The sequence below is a fragment of the Boleophthalmus pectinirostris genome, unplaced genomic scaffold (genome assembly GCF_026225935.1).
Source record: "Boleophthalmus pectinirostris isolate CB_2022bp ecotype Guang Dong unplaced genomic scaffold, ASM2622593v1 HiC_scaffold_17, whole genome shotgun sequence".
Taxonomy (NCBI): Eukaryota; Metazoa; Chordata; class Actinopteri; order Gobiiformes; family Gobiidae; genus Boleophthalmus; species Boleophthalmus pectinirostris.
Window position 1 is genome coordinate 6,685,368 of NW_026571115.1, and position 17,970 is coordinate 6,703,337.

General features: G+C 40.7%; 1 protein-coding gene across 1 annotated transcript in view; it reads left to right on the forward strand.

The window, feature by feature from the left end:
- Positions 1-1,581: 1,581 nt before the first annotated feature.
- Positions 1,582-17,970, forward strand: part of mybpc2a (myosin binding protein Ca) — a 56,730-nt gene continuing 40,341 nt past the window's right edge. Inside the window, exons 1-9 of the mRNA XM_020933156.2 lie at positions 1,582-1,699; positions 2,238-2,343; positions 2,672-2,841; positions 6,945-7,110; positions 9,002-9,108; positions 9,190-9,219; positions 12,463-12,602; positions 14,541-14,700; positions 16,845-16,949. Coding sequence (XP_020788815.2) covers positions 1,582-1,699; positions 2,238-2,343; positions 2,672-2,841; positions 6,945-7,110; positions 9,002-9,108; positions 9,190-9,219; positions 12,463-12,602; positions 14,541-14,700; positions 16,845-16,949 — 1,102 coding nt within the window. The remainder of the gene's footprint in view (positions 1,700-2,237; positions 2,344-2,671; positions 2,842-6,944; positions 7,111-9,001; positions 9,109-9,189; positions 9,220-12,462; positions 12,603-14,540; positions 14,701-16,844; positions 16,950-17,970) is intronic.

Below are 17,970 nucleotides of genomic sequence, written 5' to 3' on the forward strand. Positions count from 1 at the left end.
TCTCTGTCTCTCTCTCTCTCTCTCTCTATCTCTCTCTCTCTCTCTCTCTCTCTCTCTCTATCTCTCTCTCTCTCTATCTCTCTATCTTTCTCACTCTCTCTCTGTGTGTCTCTGACTCTCTCGGTCTCTCTATTTCTTTACCATTCTCTTTCTCTATTTTACTCTGTCTCTCCTTCTCTCTTTCTGTCTCTCTTTGTCTCTCTTTATCTCTCTCTTTCTGTCTGTCTCGCTCTGTATCTGACTCTCTGTCTCTCTCTCTCTTTATCGCTCTATCTCTCTCTTTCTGTCTCTCTCTGTCTCTCTATATCTAAATCTCTCTCCGTCTCTCTCTCTCTCTCTCTTTCTCTTCTCTTCTCTCTCTTTCTGTGTCTCCCTGTCTCTCTCCACATCTGAGTCTCTCTGTCACTCTCTCTCTTTATCCATCGCTCTCTCTTTATCTCTCTATCTCTCTCTTTCTGCGTCTCTCTGTCTCTCTATATCTGAGTCTCTCTCTGTCACTCTCTCTTTCTTATCTTTCTCTGTCTCTCTCTATCTCTCTGTCTTTTTGTGTCTCTGTCTCTACACATAAGTCTCTCTCTCTCTTTATCCTTCTCTCTCTCTATCCCTCTCTCTTTGCCTCTCTCTCTCTTTATCCCTCTCTCTCTCTATCCCTCTGTCTCTTCCACTCTATCCCTCTATCCCTGGCTCTCTCTCTGTATGACATTATAAAAGGCCTTAAAGCTCACAAAGTCATTAGAAGAGAGTCAGTTTTGCGTAATATAGGACCTTTAAGGGGCAAGATCCATCCATCTTAACAACATCTTTCTATTCACGTCAGACTCAATACCTGTTAGCGAACCTTACAGGAGCTTTTTCACTCGTTTCACCTTCTGTACATCTTCACTTTGGCTCTCCACATCCCACACTGTGTGCATCGCCTTGACATGAGAGAAGTCATTGTGTGACATCAGCAGTGATCCTTCAGGCCTGTATTGTCATCACTGTAGTGCGTAGTTCACTTTTATACCTGCTGCTCCGAGCTCTTCTACAGTAAATATACGCAGACAGAACTGGCTCACTTCAGGGACCACTTCAGAAAGTCCTCTCTTTATAACAGTCCAGATAAATGAGTCTAAATCAGGTCTGCCTCAGGATTAAAGCAGGTAAACCAGAGTAATACTAATAATATATAATGTACTTATTCACTTCCTCATGTCTAAATACTTAAAGAGGGGGTACTATGCAAAATGTCATGTGTATTTTCCTTCATCAAAAAACATGCCTGAAGAGGTTTTAAATGTCATCCTTGCATGTTTGTATCATTTAGTGATCTCTCTCAGGCCTTATTTAAACATAAACATAATACAAAACTGTACATGGCAGCTTGACAAATGTACAGTACATGATGCGATGTGCAGTAGTTTGATTAGCGGGACGCACGCTGATTGTGTTTTGAAGCACTCTGAAGGGGGAGTGACTTAGTGTGGAGAGCAAAGGGAGGGGAGAAGCAGAGCGTCAAATATCGAAGTGAAACTTTTTAAACATGTTAATACTCGCCCAGGACTAGAGCAGGACTAATACTGTGTTTTTTGCAGGTACGTCATGGAGAGTGTGGGAAACGTTCGTAGTCTGACCATAAACAAGTGTAACCTGTCGGACGACGCAGCGTACGAGTGTGTGGTGGACGACGAGAAGTGCTTCACTGAGCTCTTCGTCAAAGGTACAGCTCCCCCTACAGGGGACAGGGACACAGCTCCACCTTCTGAGGAGGAGGGTACAACTCCTCTGCCTCAGGAGGATACAACTCCAAACCTCTGAGGAGGGTGCAGCTTCAAATTTACATCAGTTACACAAGACTAATGCAAATAGATACTTTCTGTATTTTCCTGTACTTTTTTCCACAAACTGCCACTTAACTATGATAAATATTTATCAGGGGTACTATTCAGCCTAACAAGTTATAATTAGAAAAACCCATAAAAACCTGTGAGATGCACATTCTACTTCCAAAGTAACAGTTGTATGACCTGCATATGTCACATCTGCTGCCCATGTCCAACCAAGAAGTAACATTATAGACTTCACCAAAGTTAAAAACTTGAAAAACTAGACAATGTTTTTAGTCAGTTCATTAAAATAATTTAACTATGTGTAATGAGTCTAAGCTGTCATATGCAATTTGAACTGGCAAAATGCACGAAAAAGACATGATCACTATTATTTGATCTGTATTTTTCACCTTGATTTCCTGTCCCCAGAGCCCCCGGTGACCATCACGAAGCTGCTGGACGATGTTCACACTGTGGTCGGAGAGAAGGTGGAGTTTGAGGTGGAGGTGTCTGAGGAGGGAGCTAACGTCAAGTGGTGAGGAAACAAATGCACAACCATCTGTTCAGTCAACATAAGATTTCAGTTGAAGTAAAATTGACTTGCAAGCTTTAAGCCATGTTCAAATGTGATTACACCAAAAACATACCTGGAGTTGTGTTGTGTTTTGTTCACATAGTCACCCTGAGTAACATTTCCACTGCTGAAATCATCCAAATTATTCTAGTGAATGTGTGAATGGAACAAAACACAGCTCCAGGTCTGTTTTTGTGGAGGTAACAACATTAAAACATGACTTAAAGCTCACAAGAGTCCATTTTGCGTGACAGAGGACCTTTAAAGTTTGACCACATTTCGTCTTCAGGATGAAAGACGGAGTGGAGCTGAGCAAGGAAACGGCTGGGTCAAAGTACAGGTTTAAGAAAGACGGAAAGAGACACATCCTGATCATCAATGAAGCCACGAAGGAAGACATCGGCACGTACCACGCCTTAACCAACGGAGGGGAGTCTAAGGCAGAGCTGGAGGTCGAAGGTAACTCATACTCAGTGGTGGAAGAAGTACTCACTTTTGTTACTTAAATAAAAGTACAGATACCGGAGCAAACAAGTAAAAATATAAATATCACATGAAAAAAATCTACCTAAGTAAAAGTATTAATGCTCCTGTTTAAGTAGTAGTATTAGTATTAGTATTCTGTGCATATTTTGAGATCTACTAAAGCCTCAAATGTAGTGATTTTGATTTGTTTGGTCAAACTATAAATGTGCTAAAAAAATACCCCTCTCAACCTTTTCAGCAGGGCTCAAACTAAAATGAAAATACTTTTACTTTTCCATCCTGTTCCTGTTTCATACACAGCAATGAAAATAATACTAAAATAATGTTATAAAAATCATCACATCACAAGCCCCCATTACAGGAATAAGTTACCGTATTTTTCGGACTATAAGGCGCACTGAATTATGAGGCGCAATATCACTAATGTTAATTATCTCATCTATTTTCATACATAAGGTGCACCGGATTATAAGGTGCATTAAGCGAAACAACTGGACAACACTTGAGACTGATCCTTAGCCCAGGTATCCATGATCCATTGGCAGATCGTGGCGTAAATCGCTCGGCGTTGCCTCCCTATCTTGGTGAACGTGTATTAGGAATGTGAACGTGTGTGGATCATTTAAGTTAATTTTTAAATTTCCTACAGGACGACTCAAATATACATTGAGTAATAATGTGTTTAATTCAGCTTTATGCACATTTGTTTACGTTTTACAGAAACAAAACTTAAAACCACATGGCTGATTTGCATAAACTATAAGCGCTGAAAAAACAGCTCACTCTTTGTGAACTGATGTGGTCAGCTTCTGTCGGATTCCGCGAGGCTCCTGACTACGATAGCAGTAATGTTCCGACAATCCATCAATCTGTGCGGCTTCATATCATATTCGTATTCGCTACCAAAGTCGTACTAAAACACTTTGACAGATTTTTGAGCGTCGTATACCACATAAAATTGGTTCAAGGTCAGTAAACACAGCCAGAATTAATACATAAGGGGCACCAGATTATAAGGCCCACTGTCGATTTTTGAGAAAATTAAAGGATTTTAAGTGCGCCTTATAGTTCGAAAAATAAGGTACATGGAAATACCAAGTCTAGTTATAGGTCAGATTTATGTAATGCCAACCTCTCTGACATTCAGAAAGCAAAGCGTGTTTTTAAGGTATTTTTTACTAATAAATAATTGTAATTGGAGAGAAGCAAGTGACAGACCCCCATTATAAAAGTTACACAGTGCACCTTTACGCTCCATTATATCCCACCCGCTAACAGGTGCCATGTTAGATCCATGTTAATCTCCTCACCTGTCACTCGTCGTAATGTAATGGCTCATATCTCTACACTGTACATTTCCCATCCATCATGTGGCCCCTACACATCGCACATACTTTCCAATTACCTCCTAAACGCATTTGCACTCGAGCTGTTGATGTTTTCCGTATTTGACAAGCATAAAAAAGCAATCAATTACTCATTACGCGTGTCCTAATTAATATTCGTCCATCGCAGCCTTGTATCGTCATGGTAATTTCACGTAGCGCCTCCCAGATCGCCGCTTTGGGTGCTCGCCATCGTGAAACCGGGACAGCAGCGGAGACGGGGAGGCGCCCGGTCCAAACATGGAGTAATTACTGTAGTTCTCGGATACACATTTTTGCATAATTGGTGAAATAGACCGAGGGATGAAACATGACATTGAAAATGTTTGGCTTGTTTTCATGTTATCTCCAAATCTCTGCGTGTAAGTTGATTCGTTTAGTTTGGTACAGAATATTCACATGTAGCTCACTAGAAAACATTTGTCGAGAACTGTGAGAATTGTGACTTTAAAGGGCCCACATTACGCTATTTTGAGGAAAGCAAGGGTGTAGGTTTGGTCTTAGCTTTGGTGGGGACATTATCAGCTAACCCCCCACCATATGTTTTATGAATTCTTTTTTTTTTTTTTTTTTTTTTTTTTTTTTTTTTTTTTTATTTTTTTATTAAAGACAGCAGAACATAACATTCAAAAAAACAAAACAAACATCAACGTTTAACAATTGCAATATTCAACATAAAAACAAAAACATAAAGCAATAACCACAACACCACAACAAATACAAAAAAGCCCCCCCATTTCCCCCCAACCACCCACACGACACAAAGTCAAAACAATATAAATGTGATAGTGCAACATAAATACACCGCTAGGCTCCCGAACATTGATACACTGCGGCCAATTTATAATTGAAGTTCCTTTTGTCTCTCTTCCTTCCCTTTTTTTTTTTTTTTTTTTTTTTTTTTTAATTATAATTTTTTAAATGTATTAGTCCCTATACTCAAACTAATATTTATTTTCACCATCATCAGTTCCCCTCATCATCTTTCACCATATGTCACAATCTCAAAAAACATAACCCTAAAGGCATTTCTTTTTATTAATTATTATTACTGTTATTATTATCACTATTATTCCTACTATTATTTCCACTACCTTTCATCACTATTACTATTTTTATTATTATTAATTATTATTACATCCATAATACCTATTATTATCTCTACTATTAATTACAATAATTACAACAATAATATTTCATTATTATTATTATCATTATCATTGGTAGTAGTAGTAGTAGTGTCAGTAGTAGTAGTAGTAGTAGTAGTCAGTAGTCCCCAATAGTAGATATATGAATATTATATAGATCCCTACTTTAAATCTTTATGACTGACATATATATCACATACTAATTTTCTCCCAGGTATTTAAGAACTTCCCATCTCTTTTTATACTTTTTTTTCTCTTTGTCTGTTTCAATTGTATAACCTTCCCAGGTTAAGTACTGATAAATATATTTTTTTAAATAATTAATATTAAGTGAGAATTGTTTTTTTGCTTTAAAAATAAAACGTTTTCCTAGGGTTATAATTAAATTTACAGGATCACTTCTATTTTCAAAATCTCCTAGTAAGGCAGAGGTTAAGTCCAACTTGAAAACCAAACCCAACTCTAAACCAACTCTGTTTTATGAATTCTTTCCAAAAACGCACAGAGTCTGAGCATTTCTAAAATAAGTGAGAGGTGGTTTGATTTTTCAGTTCGCAAAATGTACAGCTTGTGTCCATTGCCCTTCTAAAATGATTCTTTACTGGATAACAGCGATGTGGAAGTTTGTAGCAGATTTCCCTTTGCTTATTGGTGAAACATGTCCATACGTTTTTCCGTCCGTTCCATCCGTTTGGGAGGTGCACTTGTGGTGATAGTCGCTCTTTTTCCGCGGCGACTTCACTCAAGACAAGTTTAATTGAAGATGAAGCCAATTAAGTTCCTCCTGAAAAGTTTGTCAAAGTTTGGTGCAGTGTCTTCACTCACGCCTGCTCAAGTCAACATCTTCAGGTGCGGCCCTGTCCTGCCGCTTCCCTAGTTTAAGCTCCTGGCTCCACTAATGACATCACTCTGTTGCAGCCAATGAAACAGCGGCAGGAGTAACCCTGTTGTCACATCACTGAATACATCTCAGAACGTCTAATAAACAAAATGTGAACTCAGATGTGTTCAATTAATACTATTGAGTCTGGAAAAATGTCGGAATACATTTATCTTTTTGTTTATTAAAATAAAATGGCAAATATTGGTAGGGAGTATTTTGTCTTCCCCAAATATTGATTGTGAAATGTCCCCAATGTCCCTATGCAAACCTACACCCTTGGAGAAAAGGAAACAACATTTTAACATGGCTTAAAGCTCACAAGAGTTCATTTTGCCTAATATATTACCTTTAAAGTCACTGTACACGATCCCCCAGCTTTGGTAGTCCTCCTGACCAAGAGCAGCTCAAGATCTGGGTACTGTACTTACTCCTGAAAGGTTGCCCTGGTGGCGTTAAAGGGTGTTTGATGTTGTAGTCAAGACCATTCTAATCGAGACCAAGACCTGTCCGAGACCACAGGGTCCCGAGACTGAGACAAGACCGAGACTTTAGACAGCCGAGATTGAGACAAGATGGATGGGTCAAATGCAGAGGACAGATTTTCTTTAATAAAAGTAAAACACTAAAGTGTACCTTGCCCTCCTTTTGTTTTGTTTTCAGAGGCAGAGCTGCAGGTCCTCCAGAGCATCGCGGACCTCACGGTGAAGTCCTCGGAGCAGGCTGTGTTCAGGTGTGAAGTTTCAGACGAGAAAGTGACTGGAAAGTGGTTCAAAGATGGAGTGGAGGTGCAGCCCAGCAACCGCATCAAGATATCACACATCGGCAGGTACTCGGCTCCGGTCTGCACCTGTCTGCACCTGTCTGCTCCTGTCTGCTCCTGTCTGCTCCTCAGGCTCTGCTCCTGTCCTGTTTATATTTTAGTCTTGAGTTAGATATGGTTGGTTTAAAGCTAGATTAGTCCCAGGTTAGTCCTGGTTTAGCCATCGTTTAGGTCAGCACTTCAAACAGGCTCTGTCCTGTTTCAGAACTCATCTAGATTTGTGTTAGTCCTCAGTTAGACCTGTCCTTGGTTAGGTCTGTTTTAGTCCTTGTTTAGACCTGGTTAAGTCCTCAGTTAGACCTGGTTTACTCCTTGTTGAGACTAGCTTTAGTCCTTAGTTTAGACCTGTTTAGGCCTTGTTTAGGCCTGATTTAGCCCTTACTTAGACCTGGTTAAGTCCTCAGTTAGACCTGGTTTACTTCTTGTTGAGACTAGCTTTAGTCCTTAGTTTAGACCTGTTTAGTCCTTGTTTAGACCTGGTTTAGTCCTCAGTTAGACCTGGTTTAGTCCTCAGTTAGACCTCGTTTAGTCCTTGTTTAGACCTGTTTTAGTAGTCAGTTTAGACCTGGTTTAGTCCTCAGTTAGACCTGTTTAGTCCTTGTTTAGACCTGGTTTAGTCCTCTGTTAGACCTGGTTTAGTCCTCAGTTAGACCTCGTTTAGTCCTTGTTTAGACCTGGTTTAGTCCTTGGTTAGACCTCGTTTAGTCCTTGTTTAGACCCGATTTATTACTTGGTTAGACCTGGTTTAGTCCTTGTTAGACCTGGTTTAGTCCTTGTTTAGACCTGATTTAGTCCTTGTTTAGACCTGCTTTAGTCCTTGGTTAGACCTGGTTTAGTCCTTGTTTAGACCCGGTTTAGTCCTTGGTTAGACCTGGTTTAGTCCTTGTTTAGACCTGGTTTAGTCCTTGTTTAGACCTGCTTTAGTCCTTGGTTAGACCTGCTTTAGTCCTTGGTTAGACCTGTTTAGTCCTTGGTTAGACCTTTAGTCCTTGTTTAGACCTGGTTAAGTCCTCAGTTAGACCTGGTTTACTCCTTGTTGAGACTAGCTTTAGTCCTTAGTTTAGACCTGTTTAGTCCTTGTTTAGACCTGGTTTAGTCCTCAGTTAGACCTCGTTTAGTTCTTGTTTAGACCTGTTTTTTAGTCCTTGGTTAGACCTCGGTTTAGTCCTTGTTTAGACCCGATTTAGTCCGTGTTTAGACCTGCTTTAGTCCTTGGTTAGACCTGGTTTAGTCCTTGGTTAGACCCAATTTAGTCCTTGTTTAGACCTGGTTTAGTCCTTGGTTAGACCTGGTTTAGTCCTTGGTTAGACCTGGTTTAGTCCTTGTTTAGACCTGCTTTAGTCCTTGGTTAGACCTGGTTTAGTCCTTGTTTAGACCCGATTTAGTCCTTGTTTAGACCTGGTTTAGTCCTTGGTTAGACCTGCTTTAGTCCTTGGTTAGACCCAATTTAGTCCTTGTTTAGACCCGATTTAGTCCTTGTTTAGACCTGGTTTAGTCCTTGGTTAGACCCGGTTTAGTCTTTGTTTAGACCTTTAGTCCTTGGTTAGACCTGGTTTAGTCCTTGGTTAGACCTGGTTTAGTCCTTGTTTAGACCTGGTTTAGTCCTTGGTTAGACCTGGTTTAGTCCTTGGTTAGACCTGGTTTAGAATATATGCTACTAAATATCAGATCTCCCGTCTCAGACCCAGTGTTTCATTTGTTGTAGACAAACCCTGTTCTCTTACCTTGTGCGTAATCATATAAAATTGCGTAGTGTTATTGTCTGCAATGCTTAGAAAAAAGTGCATTTAAATATTATGATTCAGCTTTCCTCCCCCTACTGCCTCACGGTTGCCCTGGGAAATGTTTTTTACATAATTAGTCATCGGTACAGTAACATTTGCGTATTTTTCTCCAGGGTGCACAAGCTCACCATCGATGACGTGAAACCCGGTGACGCTGGCGATTACACTTTTGTACCCGATGGACACGCGCTCACGCTCTCAGCCAAACTCAACTTCTTAGGTAAGAGGAGAAGTCTTTTAGCATCATGTTTTGAATATTTTACAATTATAATCATTTTTTATTCCTTATTTTTGCCAACAGAAATCAAGATTGAGTACAAACCGAGACAAGGTGAGTTAAAGTTAAGTTAAAGCTGCATTGTGTAACTTTTGTGGTGGAGGGTCCGTCAAATCCTTTTCTCTGTGGAGATGTTATTACTTTGAAATGTTTCCCAGGATGGTAGTAAGCCTTTCTAACTTCATGGAGACCAAACCAGACCAAGTTACAGGTCAGATCTGTGGAGAGGCACAGTGGGAATGCCTGGTTTTTTTAGGTATTTTTGCGCAATAAAACCACCTGTAATTGAATAAATGTAAATGTAGACCTGTTTAATGTCATACTTTGGAACATTCGAAGCAGAGCGATGACGTAATGAAAAAAAGAATGTGACCAAAAAGTTACATAATGCAGCTTTAAGATATGTTTTGTAAAGTTGCTCTGTCTAACTTTTCCAGTGGAGGGTTCATCATCTGTTGTCTCCATGGTTATTTCTCTGCCTGGAATGTTACACAGTATTACATACATTAAATTAATTTATCTTCATGCAATGATGCCTCCAGGCCAAGTTACAGGTCAGATCTGTGGAGAGGCAACCCATAGTAAGAATGCTTGTTTTTAAATGTCCTGTATCTGTACAAGCAACAAAACTGTTAGCCAGACTGGCACCACCTAGTGCCTCCGCCCGATTTCATTTCTCTCCAGTGACCCCAGAAGTTGTAGACCGCACACCAGCCAATCAGCAAAGAGCTGAACCAACCCAAGTTGCGATAGCAGACTACATACGCTGTCCTCCTTTAGACGTCCTTTGTTAAATACAAACTTTGCATTTTTTATTGCACCTTTAATTTGCAAGTTCATTTGCAGAAACGACAATGATCGTTGACAGACATGTTCACTCTCTGCTTTGTTTGCTGTTGTGTCTGCAGTTATTTGGACACCACTGAGCGTTCCTGCGCATTACATCATGACCAAATAGCAGCGATTAGTTAAATTTAAAAAAGTATCCGACTACTGTCGAGCGAACGAATCCTAATGCTGCAAGGTCAGACGGTTTTCACAAAGTGAAACTGGCTGATGAATCAGACTACAAAACTGTAGTACTGCAACAAAATAATGTAAAATATATCAAAACATACTCTTGGTGATATATCGATACAGCAGCCCACAATATCAATACTGTATCATCACATTAAACAAGAAGATATAATGATATTTTAATATTTTTGCACAGCCCTAGTCAGCACGGTCCCACCCGCCGCCTCAGATCACTCCGACTCCTTACTCCCCTCAGCAGGACAAAGCACTAAACCTTGGGGGACCAAGCCTTCGCCGCTGCCCCCTCCCTCTGGAACTCACTCCCACAATCCATCAGGAACTCACTGCAGCACTTCAAATCACTGCTAAAAACTCACCTGTTCAATCTGACCTTCCCCCCATGATTCTCCCCCCGTTTTCTACAGCGCCGCTTCCTATTCTTTTTATAAAGTGTTTTTGAGTTTCCAAAAAAGCACTATATAAGTTGATGCAGTATTATTATTATTACTATAAAATTAAGTCATTTTGCAGTATTTTCTCCTGCTCCCTGTGTTTTGTTTCACTGAATCCGCATAAGCTGGTCCATTTGTTTAAACATGCGCAATATTAATAGTCTGATTTCCCTCTGGGCCTGTTTAATATCAGAGTTACAGTGAATTATAGGCGCACTCTCTATTCACTGTTCAACCAGAGACAAACAGCTCCACCGGGCTCTGTCAGCAGCTGTCACTCCACATGTCTCAATACTCTACAATAATCCTGTTTAATCTTCGTTTATCTGTGAAATTGTTACACATTTTGCAAAACAGTAAATATCTAAACAGGAGAATGAGTCATGCTTGTGTTTCGATGTGTCCTGAAGTGACAACGTTACAACCAGCTTATGCAAATATTTAGTATAGACGTTATTATATTTAAAAACTAAATTAGAATCTTTTATATGTGCTCATTGGTCAGGTAAATGTATTTAGGAACAGGATTTTTTTGGTCTTAAAGGGCGATATTTTCCGATCTATGTTGTAATGTTGGACCTGGAGTTGTGTTTTTTTTTCATTCACACATGTTTAACACACAAACCCTGTGTATTTAGGCTGAGTTCTTCTCTCAAACTGAAAACACTCAGTTCCACCTTATGATGTCATGTGGTGATACAGGAAGTGCTCCACTGTGTTTTTAAACTCCATACACCTTCACTTGAATCATTTAGATTATTAGATTGTTTAGTTTCATTAAATAAAACCAAGAATAAGACAACAACAAAACAAGTATTTTCTTCATTATTTGTCTACAAAACCAAAATGAAAAAACAGATAACGAGTCGTTTTTTCAGTTTTTGATTTTGCATTTAAATGAATAATGGAAAAAACTGATAACAACTGTTTCCTGTTTCTGTGACTTAAACTGCAGTGCCTCATACAGACTGAACCAGAACTGAACCAGGACTAAAACAGGACTAAACCAGGACTAAACCGGTCTTAGTCCTGGTTTGGTCCCAGTCTCAGTCCTGGTCTCAGTCCTGGTAATCGTCCTGTTCTGGTCCCGGTCTCAGTCTTGGTCAAGTCCCGGTCTCAGTCTCGGTCTCAGTCCTGGTGTAAGTCCCGGTCTGAGTTCAGGTCCCAGTCCCGGTCTGGTCCGGTTCTCAGTCCCGGTTTCAGTCCCGGTCTCCGTCCTGGTCCCGGTCTCAGTCCTGGTAACCGTCCAGGTCTGGTCCTCGTCTCAGTCTCAGTCTTGTCCGTCCCAACACTCAGTTCTGGTTCAGTCCTGGTTTAGTTCTGGTTTAGACCTGATTTAGTCCTGTTTTAGTGCTGGTTCAGTCCATATGCGGCGCAAAAATCCGGCATCACAATTTAAGTCACGAAAACGGGAAACGGGAAATTCATTTAAAAACAAAAGCGAAAACTGAAAAAACAAATTGTTATCCTTTTGTTTTTTCATTTTGGTTTTGAAGAGAAATAATAAAGAATTTTTTTGTTGTTTGTTTGTTTTCTTATTTTTGGTTTTATTTTGAAAAAAAATTATAATTGAAAGATACACAGATTACAGAGGGACATTATAACATTATTAAAGCTAAAGAGTCAGTTTTGCATTAATAAAGGACATTTAATGCACAAGACGCCTGTGATAAATGACACCAGAAGTAAAATCTGGCACTATTTAAAATATATTTACAAAATGCATCCTGAACAAAAGGTGATCGGCCAGTCCCAGTTACAGACTGTGCAAACTGCTGGTGTGTCCTTGGGCAAGACACTTCACATTTCTCTCCTGTTTGTCACTTAGATCCTCCAAAGATCCACCTGGACACGAGCAGCGGAGGAAACAAGAACTCCATCACTGTTGTGGCCGGAAACAAGCTGAGGCTGGACGTGGAGATCAGCGGAGAGCCGGAGCCCACCGTCTGCTGGAAGAGGGGCGAGGAGGTCAGGGGCATCATGGGAGCTCGCTGTAACCGGGGGCAACAAGACGCGTTAAAGGGCCTGTACCAGATTATGAAGCATGAGTGAAGAATACAAGTTTTAGCCCTGCCCAGTTAGCCGTTCTTTCACTCAAATGCTGAACTATGACAGAGGAACGGCTCCCTGGCAGTTGATTGCAAATGGTTTTCATCTTTCAAAATAGATTTTTCTTTGAACAGGCAACATAGTCCCAGTTTTCAACTGTAGTTTACCACCACTGACTGTGGAGAGAATGAATAATGCTCTGTAAAGCGCAGAGGGGGGACCAAGTCGTTGTTTTGCAAGTCTCAAGTAAGTCTCAAGTCTTTGACCTCAAGTCCGAGTCAAGTCCCAAGTCAAATACAGGCAAGTCCAGGTCGAGTCTCGAGTCACTGGCCAATAAGCCCAAGTCAAGTCCAAGTCGTCTTTGAGCTTGAGTCATTTCAAGTCTTTAAACCAAAGCACCAATTATAGCTTAGATTTTAGCGCTTTATATGAATTTTAAGATAAATTGTACTTAAAAAGTCATGGTATATTTATATATGAGTACTTATAGAGTGTAGAAGAGTTGTAGAAATGCTAATTTTTCCTTTTTAACACTGCAAAAAGTAATATTATTATTATTATATATTGAATTAAGAATATTTGACTTTATTTGAGTAGATTCTATCAATGGAATAAGTGTGTTTTTTCTAATTCAAGCAACGTTCGAATTTTGTTTCTTATTTTAACTACAAAAAGTTGTTGTTTTTCTTATTTTAAGTGTAGCAAGATGTGTTTTCATATTCTAAATGCAAAAAGACTTCCATTGGCAGATCAGTTTACTGAAGATAAGTGAAAATTTACTCAAATTATTGTAAAACTTTCTTAATTCAAGTCATCTTAATTTGGCTAGATTTTATTTTTTGCGGTGAAATGTCTTGACAAGATCTTAACCACAATCAGAGTCAGAATAGAAAGAATTCAGATTTAAAAGTGCTTCTCAAGTCTTACCAAGTCACAGGCCTCAAGTGCGAGTCAAATCCCAAGTCAATTACCTTCAAGTCTTTGTCCCATTTCATCAAGTCGAGTCTCAAATCCTAAAAATAGTGACTCAAGTCTGACTCGAGTCCAAGTCACGACTTGCAAGTCCCCACCTCTGGTAAAGTGTCTTTGAGTGTCCAGAAAAGTGCTATATAAAACTGATTCAATATTATTATTATATATCATTATTTTCTCCTGTCTTTTTTCTTCCAAATCCTGAATTTCAATTTTTTGCCTCCCTTACGCAGACACAGGAGAAGAAAGAAATATCCAAACTACAATATCATATAAAATGTTATCATTATTTGTTTGGGACTGGCTTCACAAACAAAACTGGTGACTTTTGGTGTCTCTTTGTTCATTTGTGCTGACGAAGGAGACCTTTCACTTTGAGACAGTTTTGGTTTCATCTGAAAATGCCAAAATTGCAGAGATATGAACCATAAACCAGGTCAACAAATCCACAATCTGGTAGTTAAAGGTCCTTTTACTCACAACTGACTCTTGTGAGCTTTAAGCCATTAGAAAACAGTCACACATGTTTGAGTAACCCTTTATTATTAGTTTGTCTATATCTCCAAAGCTCAGAATCTGTTCCACCTCATGAAGCTGTAATTTTCAAGTTAACAGCTCCTTTTACCTTTAGTTCAGTAGAAACTGGAAATTCCATATGAATGAAAGGTATGTTTGTGATAATCAAACTACATTATAACATCAGAAAATAATAAAACATGGGCCCTTTCATGCAGGTATTCAGTATTTGGTCATTCATTTTCAAAGTGTTCTTCACATCACTGCACTTGGATGAATGAAGGATTACACCGTCTCAACCTGCTGGTCAGTTTGGGTCAGTTTCGTTTGGTTTCCTCTTCATCTCCGCGCTGTCCCTCTCTGGTGCAGGTGATCTCGGAGGCTGAGGGCAGAGTGCGTGTGGAGAAGAAGAAGGGGCTGTGCAGTTTCGTGATAGAGGAAGCGAAGAAGAGCGACGAGGGGCCGTACGCCATCACGGTGACCAACCCGGCCGGAGAGGACCACGCCGAGCTCTTCGTCAAGGTCGTGGGTCAGTCACAACATTTGTACATGATTTTCAAATGGATACGACCTATATACTGTTTTAGTTAAGTCAAGTCAGCAGAACAAGAAATAATTCAAATAAATAAAAATATGTGAATAGTGAAAACAAGAGAACAGAACATGTCTTGGTTTCGATAAAAGACCAAATCATGTTACTGCAGAAAACATGACCTCACCAAACAAATCTATACATGATGTTGTCATATTAAAGGTGCACTAGGTAACTTTTGCAGAGCAGAGTACTCTGTCTTCCCCATAGAGATACGCAGGTCACGCCACGTACAGGTGTCAAGTTACAGGTCAGATCTGTGGAGAGGTGAGCCTGCTCAGTATAAGAAGACATGTTTACACTGGTTTAATGCCACAAATCCACTGTTGAAAAGTTACATAGTGCATCTTTAAATTATAAAAAATATTTGACATGTTCTGAATATTCATTTTTACACTTATGGAACACTTTTGTTTCACATCTGAAAAAAATCATTCAAATTTAAAATCTTTATTGTCAATTCTTCATACGAAACATATGAAGAATCTAAATTGTGTTTCTCACTTCCAAGCGTATAAATAAATAATACTAAATGGCAAAGTCCAAGTGTTCTTTGGGGGAGATGCAGATTTGTAGCTTCCTGGTCACCTGGTGGTTAGAGAGGAGAGTTCAGCATCCTAACAGCCTGGTGGATGAAGCTGTTGAGTCTTGTTGTGCGGTAATGGAGGTTCCTGTTCCTCCTGTATTGTGTGGCGATTCGGGTGGTGTATATGTGGGTGAGATGAGGCAGGTAGTGTATATGCAGGCGAGGCAGGTGGTGTATATGCGAGTGAGGTGGGTGGTGTATATATGATGAGTGAGTGTGAGTGGTGTATATGTGGGCAAGGTGGGTGGTGTATATGCGAGTGAGGTGGGTGGTCTATATGTGGGTGAGGCGGGGGCGGCGTATATGGGTGAGGTGAGGCAGGTGTTGTATATGCAGGCGAGGCGGGTGGTGTATATGTGGGTGAGGCGGGCGGCGTATATTCAAGTGAGGCGGGTGGTGTATATGTGGGTGAGGCGGGTGGCGTATATTCAAGTGAGGCGGGTGGTGTATATGTGGGTGAGGCGGGTGGCGTATATGCGAAGTGAGGTGGGTGGTGTATATGTGGGTGAGGCGGGCGGCGTATATTCAAGTGAGGTGGGTGGTGTATATGTGAGGTGAGGCGGGCGGCGTATATGTCAAGTGAGGCGGGTGGTGTATATGTGGGTGAGGCGGGCGGCGTATATTCAAGTGAGGTGGGTGGTGTATATGCGGGTGAGATGAGGCGGTGGTGTGTATATGCGAGTGAGGTGGGTGGTGTATATGCAGGTGAGGTGAGGTGGGTGGTGTATATGTGGGTGAGGCGGGTGGTGTATATTGCAGGTGAGGTGAGGTGGGTGGTGTATATGCAGGTGAGGTGAGGTGGTGGTGTATATGCAGGTGAGGTGAGGTGGGGTGGTGTATATGCAGGTGAGGTGGGTGGTGTATATGTGGGTGAGGCGGGTGGTGTATATGCGAGCGAGGTGTGGAGGGCAGAGTATATGTGGGCGAGGCGGGCAGCCTATATGTAAGGCGGTGTGTAATATGGTGGTGTGGTGTGGTGGTGTATATGTGGGAGAGGCAGGTGGTGTATATACGGGTGAAATAAGAAATCCAATAATACCATTGTAAACAGAAATAAACCAAACATTTAAATGACCTACATCCAGACATGTAGTAAGAACTCAAGTCATTTTAATCTTCATTTAATCAGATGTAACAGATTTCTGTGGAACACTGTATGGAGCTTTACTCTAACAGCCCACCAATGCTTTTATCCAGATTGTTGTATCCTCAATTCACTCCTGTACTTCTTCCCCCCTCCCTCTCTCTGTCCCCATCTCACCTCTTCTGTGTCCCTCTTTCTCCTGTCCTCCTCTGTCTGACTCTCTTTTTCCTTTGTCTTCTTTCCTCTGTGTTTCCTCTCCTCTATATCTCCTCTCTCCCTCTTCTCCATCTTGTCCGTCCCACTCTGTCTCGTCTCTCTCCTCCGCTGTCTCCTCTCCTCTTCTCCCTGTTTCTATCTCTTTCTCTTTCTCTCTTTCTATCTCCTCTCTCCCTCTGTTCTCTCTCTCTGCAGATGTGCCTGAGCCTCCAGAGAACGTGCGTTGTTCTTCAGTGGGGGAGGACTTTGCTGTGATCACATGGGACGCCCCTCCGTACGATGGAGGGGTCCCTATTAAAGGTACAACACCTGAGGCTCTGCTGTGAAACTCTTTAAACATGATAAACAAATGTACCTAAAGTGCTCCTGAGACGTCTCCCGAGCTTTACCCAAGCTACTGCACATTTTGAAGCAATATTTTGTAGCTGTGGCAATAGTTTGCAGTCGTCCAAAGTTACTTACCTTATGCATTCAGAGCATCCTAATTATTCACCACGTGAGTTTATGAGCACTTTTTGCAACTTTCAGAGGCCAGAGTTTTGTCATCACATCACTGCTAAAAAAATAACTAGCATGCTAACACGCACTCGGACAATAAAGCGCTTTACACACACACTCAATACACATTTACAGACTCCTCCAGCTCCATCGATTCCAAATTACTTGACATTGAAAAACTGTTACCACTCTCTGTTACTGCTGCTCTGAGCCTCGTCATTTTGGTCCTAAAATGTTCGTATTAACCTGCTCTACGTGATTCTGGTGTTTTTATTTTGCTATTTTGTCCGTGAATCAAGATATAGGCAAGATACGAGCTGCTCGCTTTCGCCGAGGTCGCTCCCACTAGCGTTAGCAACAGGTTGATTGACAGCTGTTTTGGTTGTTATGACATTCACAGTCAGAATTACAAATATGGAACTTGGCTCCAAATTCACCCCATAGATCTATAATAAGAACTGGATAAGACTCTCCCCCTCTGTCCGTGAGTGAGACCGACTAGTGGCCGCTTCAGGTACTGCAGCTCCCGGGAGCTCCGGCCCAGAAAGAATTGTCCCATAAAACACAATGTATTTTTTGTGAAATCAAACTGCTCGTGTTCAGCTGACAGGGCGTCGATAGTTTTCATAAAGAATAGATTTTGTAGGGATTCTTTTATATTTTAACAATATGAACTTTTATAATGTTTAAATCGTCAAAGCACCTAAAAGTTAGAGTTGCTCTGAGCCTGCTTTCAGTTGGTCAGAACTAGGGGTGTAACGATATCAAAGTCTCACGATACGATATCATCACAGTATGAACCTCACGGTACGATATTTATTGC